Here is a 16,525-nt window from a genome sequence, read left to right on the forward strand (position 1 = left end):
TAAATAGGTTTTAATTTTATTGCAAAGCACCCTATGAAGCAGAGAGTAGATATCCTCACTAAAAGAAAAATGGTTACAAAGGATTAATTGTGTATGGTCGAATTAAAATCTGATTAACCATCTCTAGAATTGGAATAGTTTTGCACCTACAATAGGCCTGTTCTTCATCATTTCCATCATCAAGTTAAGTCTGTTCAATAAATCATTTGTAAACAGTAAGCACAGTACAAGGACAATGATATTCTGAGTTCCCCTGAGTAAGCCAGGTAAATCAAGCCACTAAATAAAGTCCAGTCTTATGTACAGACCACAAAGAATGTAGAGGATTTTTCCATCAGTTTTCTGCTATGTAGCTGAAAGTTCAGTGACTGACACAAAATTGATTTAGCCTCATTTAAAAGCCACTTTTGCTTCTGCATTCTTTTTTGTGTTTAATTTAGAAAAGTAAAAAGTATAAATTTTATCTCATAATTGTAGCTGTGCCTTAAAAATGCAGCTTATCATTCTTATGGAAGAAAATCAGGTGATCGTTACTGAACAATAATTAATAACTTAAAGTGCTTCAAGCTCAAAAAGAGTATAAGTCTATGGATGCTACTTAAAATCCAGTTGAGATTGATTTTTCAAATATCATCAATATTAGTCTTTAAAATGTTACCATTTGTGTAGTGCAAAGAATATTTGTGCATATAAACCAAACTACTGGACAAAAAAGAATTGTAATCATCACAGATTTTCTTTTGAATTCCACTTCATTTCCAATCCATCTCTTAGGTCATCCAGTCCCAGCAGTTTTCTTGAGTAAAAGGCCATTTCTTCAATTTAGTTTTTATTATTAGATATTTTCTTTATTTACATATCAAATGCTATCTCAAAAGTTCCCTATACCTCCCACCCCACCCTGCTCCCTTACCCACCCACTCCCACTTCTTGGCCCTGGCGTTCCCCTGTACTGAGGCATATAAAGTTTGCATGATCAATGGGCCTCTCTTCCCAATGATGACCGACTAGGCCATCTTCTGATACATATGCAGCTAGAGACACGAGCTCTGGGGGGTACTGGTTAGTTCATATTGTTGTTCCACCTATAGGGTTGCAGACCCCTTTAGCTCCTTGGGTTCTTTCTCTAGCTCCTCCACTGGGGTTCCTGTGTTACATCTCCTTCTTTGATAATACAAAAGCACCAACCACTGAACAATAAAAGGCCATATAATAGCAGAAGCTAATGCACCAGGGAACATCTCAAAGGGCCATCAAGATGGCCTCTGTGAGGAGGGCTGCTTACTTGTCTGCAAAGATAATTTTGCCTGCAAAGCAATTGTTGTTTCTAGTTTATGAAGTCTCTGAAGGACATTCTGCATGTCATCCTGCAATCTAATGAGCACAAGAGCGATCTGCTCATTGAGGCTGCTTCTGGACCCTTATCCTGAGCCCCAGTGTTCTCCATTACCTCCACTTCCTACTTGCTGACCCATGGTTCCTTCACTCAAATGTGGCATTCTATGCCCTACTCTCCCTCTCCTGACACTGGAAAAGTTCTTGCTCTTTTCTCATGGCGGCACTCCACTGCTACTTCTGTCATCTTCTCCTTCTTATTTCACTTCACCTTGTCCTTTGACTGCTACCATCCACATTTCCCCAATGGTGCCATTTCCAGGAGATTGTTGAGCATCTTCACAAAACCCAGAACTTTCCAAGTGCTGAGTAGGATGACCATCTAAGTAATACTCTTGTCCAAATTGCTCCATAGAAGCACAGTATACTTCACTATTGGAATCACTTGTCAAATGATGTATTCCTGAAACATCTTCACTGGGATCTTCATTTGTATTTTGGTGAACACAGACAACAGTGTTTCCTGTCTGCTGCAAGCTATGATCTCCAGGCTTTTCATCTTCACTGCTCTGGTACTCCAGGAAGAATCAGTATGAATATCACTCTGTATATCTTGAGCAAAGCTACCTTTATAGACATTGGTAACAATGATTTCCAAATTCTTATCTGTTGATTTCTTCATCATTTTCTTATCATCACTGCCACTCTGTTCTGCTCCTTTTAACTCTTCTTGGGCCTCTTCTTCCTCAGACTCAGCACCACTATCATTGCTCTCTGCTTTACCACTAACAGCTTTGACATTTGAAGAGGTCAGAACATTACCAAGATCTTTCTTTCTGGAACCCAGTTGAGTCACCGAGTGAAGAAAAACACCGCACAAACTTAGTACAAAAACAATGGTAACTCAATCACTGGGCACATCAACTAAAATTCTAATCTTGTAAGCCAATTAAATCTAAATCCTACAGTGGCAAATCTACCAGGATTCCCCATCTAACCAGCAGAAACTAGTAGGTACATCTTGTCTTCTCATATCCCTGTCCAAAAGCCAGATTTTTGTATTTTTAAATGATTTATATTTATTTTATGTGCATTGACATATGCATGTTTAAGTGAAGGTGTCAGATCTAGAGTTATAAGCAATATTGAGCTGCCATGTGGATGCTGGGAATTGAACCCATGTTCTCTGTAAGAGCATTCACTGCTCTTAACTGCTGAGACAGCTCTCAAGCCTCCAGCTTTCTGTACTTAAATTAAAATTATACTGTATCTGTACATGAACTTGGAAATGGACATCTTGACAGTATTGATTTTTTTCAAATCAATAATTTTAATGAAAATGGCATATTCTCCATGTATTTAATTAAAAATATTTAATTTTTGTATTTTTTAAAGATTTATTTATTACATGTAAGTACACTGTAGCTGTCTTCAGACAAACCAGAAGAGGGCAACCTATCCCATTACAGATGGTTATGAGCCACCATGTGGTTGTGGGATTTGAACTCAGGACCTTCGGAAGAGCAGTCAGTGCTCTTATCCGCTGAGCCATCTTGCCAGCCCTATTTTGTGTATTTTTAATATATGTGAATATCTGTGTATGGGTATGTGTACAAGTAAGTGCCTGTGGAGTCCAGAAGAGGTCATCAGATTCATGGAGCTGTATCACACACAGGTAGTTGTTAACTACAAAACTTGGTGCTGGGAATCAAACTCTGAACAAGCAGCATGTTCTCTTAACCACTGAGCCACATTTCCAGGGACCATTTGTATATGGTGTATATCCTTGTGAATGTGGAGGCTAGAATTCAGTTTTGCCAGACACTATTGCAGATGCCAACAAGATTTTGCTGACAGGAGCCTGATATAGCTGTCTCCTGTGAGGCTCTGCCAGTGCCTGGCAAATACAGAAGTGGATGATCACAGTCATCCATTGGATGGAGCACGGGGTCCTCAATGAAGGAGCTAGAGAAAGTACCCAAGGAGCTGAAGGGGTTTGCAGCCCCATAGAAGGAAAAATAATATGAACTAACCAGTACCCCCAGAGCTTCCTGGGACTAAACCACCAATCAAAGAAAACACATGGTGGGACTCATGTCTCTAGCTGCATATGTAGCAGAGGATGGCCTAGTCAGTCATCAATGGGAGGAGAGGCCCTTGGTCTTGTGAATGTTCCATGCCCCAGTATAGGGGAATTCCAGGGCCAGGAAGTGGGAGTGGGTGGGTTGGTGAGCAGGGGGAGGGTAGAGGGGACAGAGGATTTTCAGAGAGGAAATTCGGAAAGGGTATAACATTTGAAATGTAAATAAAGAAGATATCTAATAAAACATTTTTCTTTTAAAAACAAACAACTACTTTATATCCTTAAGGATAGCAAAAAAAAAAAAAAAAAAAAAAAAAGCCTACATTAAATGCCCTTGAAATGGGCTGGGGAGATAGTTCAGTGGAGCAGTGAGGATCTCAGTTTGATTACCCAGAAACTATGTAAAGCCTAGCTTAATAGCATGTATCTGCAATCCCAATTATCCGCCAGCAAGATGCCAGGTGGATGTAAGCAAAGGAGACCCAGCTCAAAGAAAGGTGAAGGGGAGGACCAGAGCCTGAGGTGTTCTCTGACTTCCATATGCACTGTGTGCCATATGTGCCCACACTCACACACTTGAGCACACACATATCTATACCATATGTACAATAACAGTAACAATGTCCAACATCAGTAGTTACTAGGTGTGATGGTTTGTATATGCTTGGCCTGGGGAGTGCCATTATTAGGAGGTCTGACCTTGTTGGAGTAGGTGTGTCACTGTGGGAATCGGCTTAAGATCCTTGTCCTAGCTGCCTGGAAGTTAGTATTCTGCTAACAGCATTGAGACGAAGATGCAGAACTCTCAGCTTCTCCTGTTCCATGCCTGCCTGGATGCTGCCATGTTCCCACCTTGATGATAATGTACTGAACCTCTGAACCTATAAGCCAGCCCCAATTAAATGTTGTCCTTTATAAGAAAAAAAGTCAGTTTTGAATGTTTTCTTCTGTTTTCTACCTTATTTTTAAAACAGGGTCTCTCACTGAATCTGAAGTTCATCAGTAAGCTAGACTATCTGGCCAGTGAGTTCCAGGGATTCTCCTGACTATATTTCCATCACTGGAGTTACAAATATGGGTTGCTGTAACAGCTTTTATGTGGATGCTGGGCATCCAAATTCAAATTCTAATGCTTGCAAAATAAGCACTTTACCAACTGACCATTTATTTCTATACCCCTCCATTTATTTATTTAGTTGATTTATTTCACCAGAAATGTTCAATTTTGTCCATATATTGTTAGGTCTATACCTAAGTAATGTATTTCATTTAAGGGGGTACTAGTATAAATTAAATTGCATTTTTTACTTCAAATTCCACTTGTTCATTGCTACTGTATAGGAAATGGGTGGGCTTGTATTAACTTTATTTCTTAAAACCATGCAAAGATAACCCATTATTCCAGAAAAAAAAATGGTTGACTTTTTTTTTTTTTTTTTTGAGACAGGGTTTCTCTGTATAGCCCTGGCTGTCCTGGAACTCACTTTGTAGACCAGGCTGTCCTTGAACTCAGAAATCCGCCTGCCTCTGCCTCCTGAGTGCTGGGACTAAAGGCGTGAGCCACCACGCCCGGCAATTTGTTGACTTTTTAAAAGATTTCTTTGTAATAATATCATCTGTGGATTTTTGTTTTTGTGAGATAAATTCTTAAGTTCCCCAGACTAACCTCAAACTTACTATGTACCCTATATTAGACTTGGCTCTCCTGCCTAAGCTTCCTGACTGCTGAAATTACAGATATGTACCACCATGACTAATGAGAAAGACAAGTTTAATTTCCTCCTTCCCAGTCTGTATATTCTTCCATTTCTTGTTCATATTGTATTTATTATTACTTATAGCACAATGTTAAAAACAGTGCAGAGAGGGAAAAACCTTAAATTTTTCATGATTTTTAGGAGGAATGTTTTGAATTTCTTACCATTAATTATGGTGTTAACCATAGATTTCTTTGTAGATTTTCCATTCCTTCTCTCCACCCCTCTCTCCTTCCTCCTTCTCTCCCTCCCTCCTCCTCCCTGCCCCCCTCACTATCTTCCTTCTTTAGTACTGGAGACTGAACTGATGGACTTGATCTAGCTACATTGCCTGTCCTGTAGCTTTCTTTACAAAGTTGAGGAAGTTCCTCTTCACTTTATCAAATCGATGATGTTCCTCTTTATTCATAGTTTACCGAGAGTTTTTTTTTTTAAAGAGAGAGACAGACAGAGACAGAGAAACAGAGAGAGACAGAGATACAGAGACAGACAGAGAGACAGAGACAGAGTGAGTGTTTGGTTATGTGCACATGAGTGCTGGTGCCTGTAGAGGTTAGAGGTATTGGATCTCTTTGGAACTGGAGTTACAGGGACTTGTGAGCTGCCTGATGTGGGTATTGGGGACTGAATTCAGGTGCTCTTAACCACTTCACTACATTTCCAGAAGCCACACCCCCCTTTTAAATCATGAATGGGTATTGAATTTTGTTAAATGTTTTCCCTGCATCTGTAGATATGATCATGTAATTTTGTTAGCCATTTTTGAGTATCACAAAAAAGTTTATTTTGCAAAAAGTGTCATATGAAAATGCACACAACCCAATTTTACACAAGAGTTAAATAGGCTTTTGGGAGAGAGACATGAACTTCTCTGCTGAATATCCATTGTTTAGCCTCTTTTCTAGGATTCTAACATGGTGATGCTGGTTCCTCATATCACCAGTGTTATTCTGCTGCCCACTAGTTGTCATCATTTACAACATTTATAAGGAGATCAAAGCCCCACAATATTCCTAGGACTTAATGTGGAATACGTTAATTGATTTTCAAATGTTGAACCAAGACTTCCATAACTATACTTGATCATGTTATCTAATTACTTTAAAGCATCATCAAATCAAACTTATTATTATTTTTAGAACATTTGCATTTATATTCATTAAATATATTGGTCTATAGCTTCCTTAAAATACCTATGGCTTTGTATTAGAGTAATTCTAGCCATTTTGACTGAGTTAAGTATTCAATATGCCTTATGGACATTTCTTCTTTCAGTTTAACAACTATTCTATATTTTGTCTCGTTTTTCACATCTATATAACAAGTTCCTAATTCTAGATTAGTTCAAATACTCTGTCTTCTCATACCTATACCTGATTATTGTTGCAGAAAGATCACAATCCATTGACTCATGGTAGCAGAACTCAAGTGGGCCCATAAAGCTGCCCACAAATGATGCTAAACTTGTTTTTTCACTCACCTCAATGGCTATTTCAACCACTTTCTCTTGAGATGCACGGGTCTATCTCCACAATCTCCAAGCTCAAAAGATTCTTTTAATAAATTTAGCAAACACTTGTTAATTACTTGCTGTATCTCCTTATCATTTATGAAGAGAATCAAAACCATCAGACAACTTTAATTTCTTTAGAATCTGATCTGATTCTTCCATCTCTTGAGGAATGAGTTCTTACTTCCAGCTACATTTAATAGCAAGCTTTTTGTATGTAAATTATGCATAATCCTTCTCTGTTTCTCTGAAGCTATAGGAACAGGCCCTGGGATGATATGGGCTTGGACTTTAGTTTCAGTGATTATTGTGGATATACTCACCACTCAAGCCTCTATCTTTCAGGTGATGTACAAAGCCAATCCTTAAGACACCGAGATAAGCGGCTCAGTTTAAATCTGGTATGTTTGGCTATTACATTCCTTTAAGTTTCCATTTGACCAGAAATAACCTGACCTATATGTGATGTTTCCTTTAAGTCTTCTAAGATTCAGCACTCTGATTCTCTGAGAACTCCTCCAGTAAACCCCTAAAGATTTGAATTGACTTGGGAATTATTGGATTTGATATTTCATAAGGACCTTTCAAAGCCAATGAATGAGACTTTTGCTTACTTGGGGTAGCTGTTAAAGCACCATATTATACTTGAAGCATGTATTGTTACTTTCTCATTGCTGTGATGAAATATCTGACAGAAGCCGCAAAGGAACGGATTTATTTTACCTAATGGCTGAAAAGAGAGGGCATGGGAGAGTTCATGGAAATGTGGGTTGCAGCTGGCACTCTCCTGGATTTCTCTTTTTCTCCTTTTTATTCAGTTCAGGATTCCAACCAGGAGTTTGGTACCACTTACATTCAGTGTGGGACATTCCTTCTCAGTTAAACCTCTCTAGAAATGCCCTCAAAGATATGTTTCCAGTGAACTTGATAATCAGAATTAACTACCACAAAGAAATTCATTAATTTAAAACCTTTAGTGTCATAGTTTCAAATCTCAGAGAGATAACACCTATCTTCATATGACTTCAGAGGCAGAACTTTAACTAGTTGCTTGTCCAGTTTTCCTAAAAAAAATTCAGAGTTCCTTTGGGGTAATTTAGAACTGAAACTGTATCACAGCTGTATTACCTACTAGTATCAGTTTGCATTTATGGTATATAGTTCCCAACCTATACTTGTTCTGTCTTGCAGCCATGTAAGTTTTCACCGATATATCCCACAGCTTCACCCAGTGCTGAAGACAGCTATGTGCCCATGAGCCCTAAAGGCACTGCTTCTGAATTTAGACCCCACTGCAGTCAGGATGACTACATTCCAATGAGCTCAAGCATGCTGCCTGAGTTACCTGCAGACTTGGAGCCACCCCCAGTGAACAGAAATCTCAAGCCCCAGAGAAAATGTAAGACATTTGACTAAGACTGCTATGTTGGGTAGAGGGGCAAGCTACTTCCTTATAATGATTAGAAAGAAGTAGATGGGGAAGAATTAAGAGATTGGGGTATTTTTTAAAAGATGTGTTTATTTTATGTATATGAGTACACTGTCTCTGTCTTCAGACACACCAGAAGAGGGCATCAGAACCCATTACAGATGGCTGTGAGCCACCATGTGGTTGCTGGGGATTGAACTCAGGATCTCTGGAAGAGCAGTCAGTGCTTTTAACCATTGATTCATCTCTCCAGCTTTGGGGTATTTTTTTTTTTATTCCAAGATTGTTATGATAAAAAGAGTCAGAAGACAAAGGTACTGTGGCTCTGCAAATGCATTCTACAGAGGACTTATTTTTGCCTATTTCTTTAATGAAGTCCCAGGAGTAAGTGATGAGAACCATAAAGAAAGTTACCAGATATCTCATTTAAATAACACTAGAATGTATAATACTGGCTTTCTGGAAGGCAGTCAACAATGGTCTTTGACAATTCCTTAATGTACTTCATACTCAAGTATAAATTTTATATATATTTTTTACCACTCAACAGAGGCAGAGTGGTGGTGGTGGTGGGACTTCAACTGTGAACCATATGACTCTTGTGCACACAGGGCATCTTTTTGCTCCTGTGTTACTACTCCCAGGCAGCCCTTCTGGTAGAAAAGGAGAAAGGGGAAAGATAGATCAAAGTGAATTCTTTTAAATTTACTTGAGATTCCTTTATGAATGTGGATATATTTCCTGCATTTATGTCTGTGTACCACATGCATTCAGTGTCCATGGAGGCCAAAAGGGTTCATCAAATCCCCTGGAACTGGAGATACAGATGACTTAACTGCCATGTAGGTTCTAGGAACAGAACCAGATCCTCTTGAAGAGGAGCAAGTGCTCTTAACCATTGAGCAAATTGTCCCTCAAAGTTAATTATTAACTTCATTCTTACTTAACTTCATTCACTTGCCCAATAGGCTACACGATTACAAGGAAAAATTTGGTGCAATGGCTGTGATCCCTGACACACCATATGGTCTGCGTATGCCCCTCATTGCTCTTAGAAAAAATTGCCCCATTCTGTTGGCCATGCCCAAAGCTGCTAACTGAGACTTTACTCAGGTCTAGTCAATACCAGCTACACCTTTTTGGTTGTAAATCAACCACATGTGTAGAGTGTTAGCCATGTATGCAGTGGTATGTTAGGCACTGGATAGTATGCAGGAATGAAAATTGAGGAAAGTCTTTGATCTGAGGAGGATCATATATCAAAATCACCTAGAAGAAACAAACATTGCAAAGTTAGTATTAAATATAACAGACTCTGTCTTGTGGGATATGAGGAAATAACTAGCGATTGTAGTCAGAAACAACATCAGACCATTTTAAACAAAGGATGGACTTAAGGATAAAGACTTTATAGGTTAAGTGAAAGGGTGGGCAGTAAGAACAGGTGAGCTGTGGGATGAATTTTGGAGTTCATCTAGGAAAGAACAGAGTTGTTAACCCTGAAGACAGATGATGAGCCTTTCTCACTAGGGACTTCATTCATGTATTTCCCTCTCTCCAACCCAGACAGTTGCCTAGGCCTATGTTACTGGGCAGCAGGAAGGTCTCTGTCAGTATCTTCCTGCTTATGTACTTTAGTGGAGAAAATACATATCAAAATAGGCAAATTGGCCACTGAGGCAGGTACTAAGTACAGAGACTGTGGTCTTGAGCAAGCCAAAAGGAAATCCTGACATTTGGGATTATAGTCTAGACTTTGGTCAAATAATCACAGATACTGTTTCATCATAAACCTTGGGAGAAGTACATGGATGGTAAGCAAACAAAAGCATAAGGCCTGTGATGAGGGATCTGACACAGTCTGGAGGTCAGAGGCCACCTAAAGCAGAGGACATTGAACTGAGATATGAAGATAAGTAACTGGGCAACAACATGAGGGAGAATATTTTAGGTAGGAGAACCAGTAGGTGGAGACACGGAGACTAGAACCTGGTGATCATCTCTGACTCTAACATGTAGAGTGTCTGGAATACATTGAACTTTCCAAGGCTACAAATTTCTGAACATTTGGTTAATATTGTGTTTCCAACACTTACTTCATGACTGATAGACTGAGACTCCAATAACTGTATATTGACTAAATGTATGGTTTCATTGTTTTTTTCTTTTTTCTTTTTTTTACTTCTAGTGTGTCATAAGGCCACTTGTTTAATAGTTGTTCATATCCCCAGGGGATCAGGCAAGAGTGGAATGTTAAATTTTTCACTCATCACCAGTAATTCTTGTTAGTACATTTGAGTTTGACATGTAAAGGAAGTGGATTGTGGAAGCTTTTACAATCTTTAGATTCTCTGCTTAAAGTTCCTGAGTGCTATCCATACCGAATACTGTGCACTGCTCTTTTAGCACAGCCACCTCCCTTGGACTCGAGAAACCTTTCCACCATCCGGGAACACACATCTCTAACCAGGACTTACACTGTGCCTTGGTAAGCCTCAGACCTTAGGTCTCTTGTGGTTGAAGTGCATTTCATATTGTTTAAGAGAGCCAAAGAAGGATTTGATCTTGTTATCAAGAGCCACAAGTAGTTTCTACACCAAGAAGGAAGGTGTGTAACTGAGTTTCTCTGGATTTTGAATTCCAGAAACAGAGCAGTGTTAGGAACTTCTCTCTCTTCCTGGTGTAACTGTTCTCTGCAGAACCCTTTTCTTTGTTGCACGCTCTGTATTAGTCAGGGTTCTCTAAAGAAACAGAGCTAATAGAATAGATAGGTGTTTGTTAAAATGACTTAAAGGCTATGGTCTGAGTTAGTTCAACAATGATTCTCTCCCAGTGGGAAGGCCAAGAATCCAGTAGTCAATCTATGATACTGGATGTCTCAACAGTCCGTCTGGTACTGGAGTCTCAGGGAATTTCCAGAAAGATGTTGATTTTCAATCTACATTGGAATCCCCTGAAAGTAGGTTCTAACTCCAGTGAAGGAATGCCTCAGGAATAAAATAGATGAATTTGTCAGTGAGAGGAAAGGCAAGCAAACAAAAAGCAAAAACTTTCATCTCCTACATCTTTTTATGTGAGCTGTTGTCAGAAGGTGTTTTCGAGATTTAGGGTGGGTCTTTCCACCTCAATGATCCAGTAAAGAAAATGTCTTACAGGTGTGCCCAGCTGCTTCCATTGTAGTTGATTCCAGATGTAGTCATGTTGACAACAAAGATTATCACATACTCCAAGCTTGTTTACATGCTTCAATTCAAGTATCAACAAAGTTAGGCTATTTTTGATCCAAATGCAGAAATTCAAGGGAGACAAAATTATGGAATTCTGTCAAATTGGCATCAATCCATGGCACAGAGTGCACAGACAGCACTACTAACTAGGATTCCAGAAGCTCAACTTAATGAATCATATCTGAGAAAAGAGTTTTCAGAGAAAGTGGGATTGTTTATAAGCTGGATAGACAAACATTAACACATCTGTGCCTACTCCTCTTACCTTCTAGAAGCTGGATTTTCTGAATCTAAGGTTAGCCCAGGAGTTTCCTGGCACACAATAAATGCCACAGGACAGGGAACCTTTTTTGAGATAGGGAATGGTTGGCCTGGAGCTCACTGTGTAGATCGGGAAGGCCTTGAATTTACAGAAATCTGCCTGTCTCTTTGTACTAAGTTCTAGGATTAAATAAAAGTAAAAGCATATACCACCCTACTCATGTGGACATGCTAACTTTGTAAAGAATTCTGCAGAGAGCTTTATTTCCAGGCCAAACTGCAGAGACTCTTGGACTGTTCTGCCTTAACAGGAAAAGGGAGATTAATATATGGTCTCTTCGTGTCTTGTCAGATGATTGAGTATACTTTCTTATTTCTCCTGTCTAGTTTTGAAGCAAAAAGACCCCAAGGAAGTGGGGAGGGGTTTTTGTTGTTTGTTTGATTGATTAGATTTTGCTTTGGAGTATTTTTTTTTATCCTGACAGCTAACTTTATGACTTTGGTGCATTTTTGTTAATTTGTTGTTGTTTGCTAAATAAAGGCATTTGTCTGTGTTGCGTGGAGGGCTTAGGAAACAGCAATTAGGAAACATTCGCTCCAGAGTGGGACAGGGCTACTGGGAAGTGTCTTCAAGAATTGCTTGGGCCAAAAGGAAGTTGTGTTAGGAAGGAGCAGGCTCAAACCCCACAGGGCTGTCTGTTCTTGGCTGTTTCAAAGCAGCTGTAAGACATTGCATTGACTTCATCTGTATTCTTTATCTTAGCAATCGAACCAGTTTTCTCTCTCCACAAAGAAATGGTATTAATTGTACAAGACTTTTTTCCACTCCTTCTGAAGAAGAAGAAGAAGAAGAAGAAGAAGAAGAAGAAGAAGAAGAAGAAGAAGAAGAAGAAGAAGAAGAAGAAGAAGAAGAAGAAAACTACATACAAATGGTAACCTTGTGGGTTTTTTTGTGTGTTAGTGTGTGTGTATGTGTGTGTGTGTTCTTTTTTTCTCTAAATTTATAATCTTGAGAGTTCATTATGATGAATGCACATTTCTCAAAAATCTATGTGCAGTCATAAAGAATGACTTATTATAAAACCAGGTCACTGTTTTTGTTTGTTTGTTTTTTGATTGGGAGAAAATCAATTTGAAACTAATTTCCTCCTTTTCTTTTCCTTTTTAATGTGTATTTTAAGTATATGCATGTATGTTGTGTGTGCGCATGTGTGTTTTATAAGTAAGTACGTGTACATATTGGTGCATGTGCACATGTGTATGCACATGTATGTGAGGGCCAAGGGTTGACATCAGAAGTATTCCACTACCTCAATTCACCTTGTCTTTCTGTCTCTCTGTCTCTTTCTTTCAGTAAATTTTAGGATTGGCTAGGCTGCCTGACTAGAGACTTTCAGGGATTCATCTACCTTCTCCTCCTCAGCAAGTATCTGAATTACAGATGTATGTAATCATGCCTAGCTTTTATTTGGGTTCTGGAGATCTGAACTCAGACCCTAATGTTTGAGTGCAAAGTGCTTTATCTACTAAGCCACTCCTCAGCAACCTTGAAGTTGGTTTTCTTTTTTATGGTATTCAGCTCCTTATACCAGTTGAATTCCTCAATATTTCAGGAGAACCCAGGACTAAAGGTTATGTTATGGCAAATAGAAATGGTAGCCAATTCTTTGTTCAAAAACTGTGATGTTCTGTTTGATTCCAGTGATTTCTAATTAATTTTCTAAATGTCCAAAGTCCAAGATGTGAAAATACATTTATTGGAGGCTTTATTTTATTAAAATATTTACCTCTGAACTTTCTGAACATTCATGTTTTAGGGTCTTTCTGTAGACTTGAGTGGGTAGAGATGTAACATCTTTGTGCTTTGATAAGACAGTCACAGTTCAAAAGTGTTAATATTAGTGCAATTAGGGAGCCCTTTAGCCAGAACTACGTCTATTCACAACACAGTAACAGGGAGTTCCAGAGAGAACTTCAGTATGAACATTAGATACTTAAAAGAGTTCTTAGCAGCATGATGTTGAAGACACTGACAATATGCTCTTGAGAAGATAATCTTATTCTCTTGTGCATGAGGATACAAATCAATTAAATTACATTATGAAAATTTCAAAGAATATATTAAAATATTATATAAAAATAAAAGTCTGAAATGAATTACTTCTAGGAAAGTAACAGTTGAATGCTTCATTTGTCTTATTTGATAAAAGTTAAGTTATAATGCACTTAACCATATGCAGGTGGGAAGTGATTCATCTATAAATCTTCTGTGCTCTTCCCAATATTTCTTATACTTAGTAATGGCCCATGGGAAACTTTTACAAGAAACCATCCATATAAAAGATTCTTTTTTTTTCTTATTAAGAAAATTTCCATTTATTAAGCATTATTTGTGTTAATAATAACAGGCATTGTGTTTGGTGATTTGCATGGATTACTTGGCATAATACTCTGAAGAATCCTGAGATGGATACTCATGGGAAAACGGAGTCTAGGGATAGAGGAGTATGGAGGTCACATAAGGCCTCACAGTTAAGCAGGGCAAGAGTTTCGAACTGAATCCAGAGACTGCAGTCTTGATGGGCGGGTGTTAGGGTGCTATGTGCCTGGTGAGGAGTTGGGTGTCAGAGGTTCTCACACTCCCACCAGAGTAGCCAGATGTGCTTTCTGCCCTAAGTTTCCTGAGACAGTTGATCTGAGGTAGGCTTCAAGGATGGGTGTGCTCGTAAGCTTCCAGGACATTCTGACTCTGCTGGTCCAAGAATCACACTTCAAGACCTGCTATGAAAAGAGGCAGTGAGAAGGCTTTAAATTTCAGAGGAAGTTTGTCAACTATGTATCATATCTAGGAATGTCTGGTAATTTGTAGGGTTGGGTCACAGATTTGTTCAATGAAATGATACATGAAGGAGATGGAAAGCAGCAGAAGAAATTATGATTGGACCTCCTAAGGTATGTCTCAAGGAAGATGAGGGACACAAAGAAATGTTGCCATAGAAGAAGGGAACTTAAACACTGATAGCACTCAGCAAGCTCCAAGAAATGATGGAAATAGTTGTATTCAATGAATCAAGTCTCTAGATATGATACCTGATTAGGAACAAGCCAAGCAAGTATTACAATAGAACAAGTGATTCTAAAGCTGGTTCTTTAGGTAGCTGGATTTTGGATGTGAGCCCCTTGTGTGGTGTAACAGAGAGATGTCAGGTTCTAGTGGGGGGGGTGGCAGGTGGCAGGTGGCAACACTGGTTTAGAAGACCTGGTATTTAGCTCTGGTTTAGTCATTTACTCTTCCATTTCAGAGATGTCACATACTCTTTGCACCTCATTTTTTTTCTGCTTAAAGATACTAGAAGGAGATTGTCAATCCTATGTTGAAACTGTTGAAAAAACCAGTTACCTTGGGGGAACAAGATGGCTCACTGAGTAAAGGAGTTTCCCACTAAGCCTGATAATCTGAGTTGAATCCCTAGGACCCACGCGTTAGAAGGCAAGAACAGGTTCCTTCAAGTTGTCCTGTAACCTTCACACTTGTGCTGTGGCATGCATACACACACACACACACACACACACACACACACACACACACACACACCAGTAGCACCACCACTCCCAACATACCACACAAAAAATAGAGCTGGACATGGTGCTGCACACCTTTAACCCAAGCACTCAAGAGGCAGAGGCAGGCAGATCTCTAGGAGTTTGAGACCAGCCTAGTCTATACAGTGAGTTCTAGGACAGCCAGAGCTAAAGAGTAAGACCCTGTCTCACAAAGAAAAAAAAAAGGAAAAATGAACTAACATTAAAATATACATAATTTAAAAAGAGAGAGAGAGGGGCTGGTGAGATGGCTCAGTGGGTAAGAGCACCCGACTGCTCTTCCGAAGGTATGAAGTTCAAATCCCAGCAACCACATGGTGGCTCACAACCATCTGTAATGAGATCTGACTCCCTTTTCTGGAGTGTCTGAAGACAGATACGGTGTACTTACATATAATAAAAATAAATAAATCTCTAAAAAGAAAAAGAAAAAGAAAGAGAGAGAGAGAATAAAAATCTGTAGAAAGAAAACAAACAGAAAACCAGACACAATTCCCAGTAGTCATCTTCCTGCCTTTCCATGAATGGTATGGTACACAATGCCAGAGTCACCTAAGATGAAGGTCTCCTGTGGGTCCCCGAGTGGGCACAGTCTTTCTGTTTGCTAGACTCTTTTTTTTTTGTTATTTTTTTTAATTAGGTATTTTCCTAGTTTACATTTCCAATGCTATCCAAAAAGTCCCCCATACCCACCCCCCCAATCCCCTACCCACCCACTTCTCCTTTTTGGCCCTGACGTTCCCCTGTACTATAAAGTTTGCATATAAAGTTTGCAAGTCCAAAGGGCCTCTCTTTCCAGTGATGGCTGACTAGGCCATCTTTTGATACATATGCAGCTAGAGACAAGAGCTCCGGAGTACTGGTTAGTTCATATTGTTGTTCCACCTATAGGGTTGCATTCCCTTTAGCTCCTTGGGTACTTTCTCTAGCTCCTCCATTGGGGGCTGTGTGACCCATCCAATAGCTGACTGTGAGCATCCACTTATGTGTTTGCTAGGCCCCCAGCATAGTCTCACAAGAGACAGCTATATCTGGGTCCTTACAGCAAAATCTTGCTAGTGTATGCAGTGGTGTCAGCGTTTGGAAGCTGATTATGGGATGGATACCTGGATATGGCAATCACTAGATGGTCCATCCTTTCGTCACAGCTCCAAATTTTGTCTCTGTAACTCCTTCCATGGGTGTATTGTTCCCATTTCTAGGAAGGGGCAAAGTGTCCACACTTTGGTTTTCATTCTTCCTGAGTTTCATGCGTTTAGCAAATTGTATCTTATATCTTGTGTATCCTAAGTTTCTGGGCTAATATCCACTTATCAGTGA

General features: G+C 39.3%; 1 protein-coding gene and 1 pseudogene across 1 annotated transcript; one reads left to right on the forward strand and one right to left on the reverse strand.

Moving 5' to 3' along the window:
* Positions 1-1,156: 1,156 nt before the first annotated feature.
* LOC110288652 lies at positions 1,157-5,584 on the reverse strand (annotated as a pseudogene).
* A 1,379-nt stretch (positions 5,585-6,963) lies between these two features.
* Positions 6,964-12,483, forward strand: LOC110288651 (GRB2-associated-binding protein 3-like; the record flags this gene model as incomplete). The annotated part of the gene is made up of 4 exons (XM_021154948.1): positions 6,964-7,086; positions 7,877-8,084; positions 10,521-10,602; positions 12,366-12,483. Coding segments are annotated over exons 1-4 (531 nt in total), but the record flags the coding sequence as incomplete, so codon positions are not given.
* Positions 12,484-16,525: the final 4,042 nt, after the last annotated feature.

Source organism: Mus caroli, unplaced genomic scaffold (assembly GCF_900094665.2).
Source record: "Mus caroli unplaced genomic scaffold, CAROLI_EIJ_v1.1 scaffold_19491_1, whole genome shotgun sequence".
Classification (NCBI taxonomy): Eukaryota; Metazoa; Chordata; class Mammalia; order Rodentia; family Muridae; genus Mus; species Mus caroli.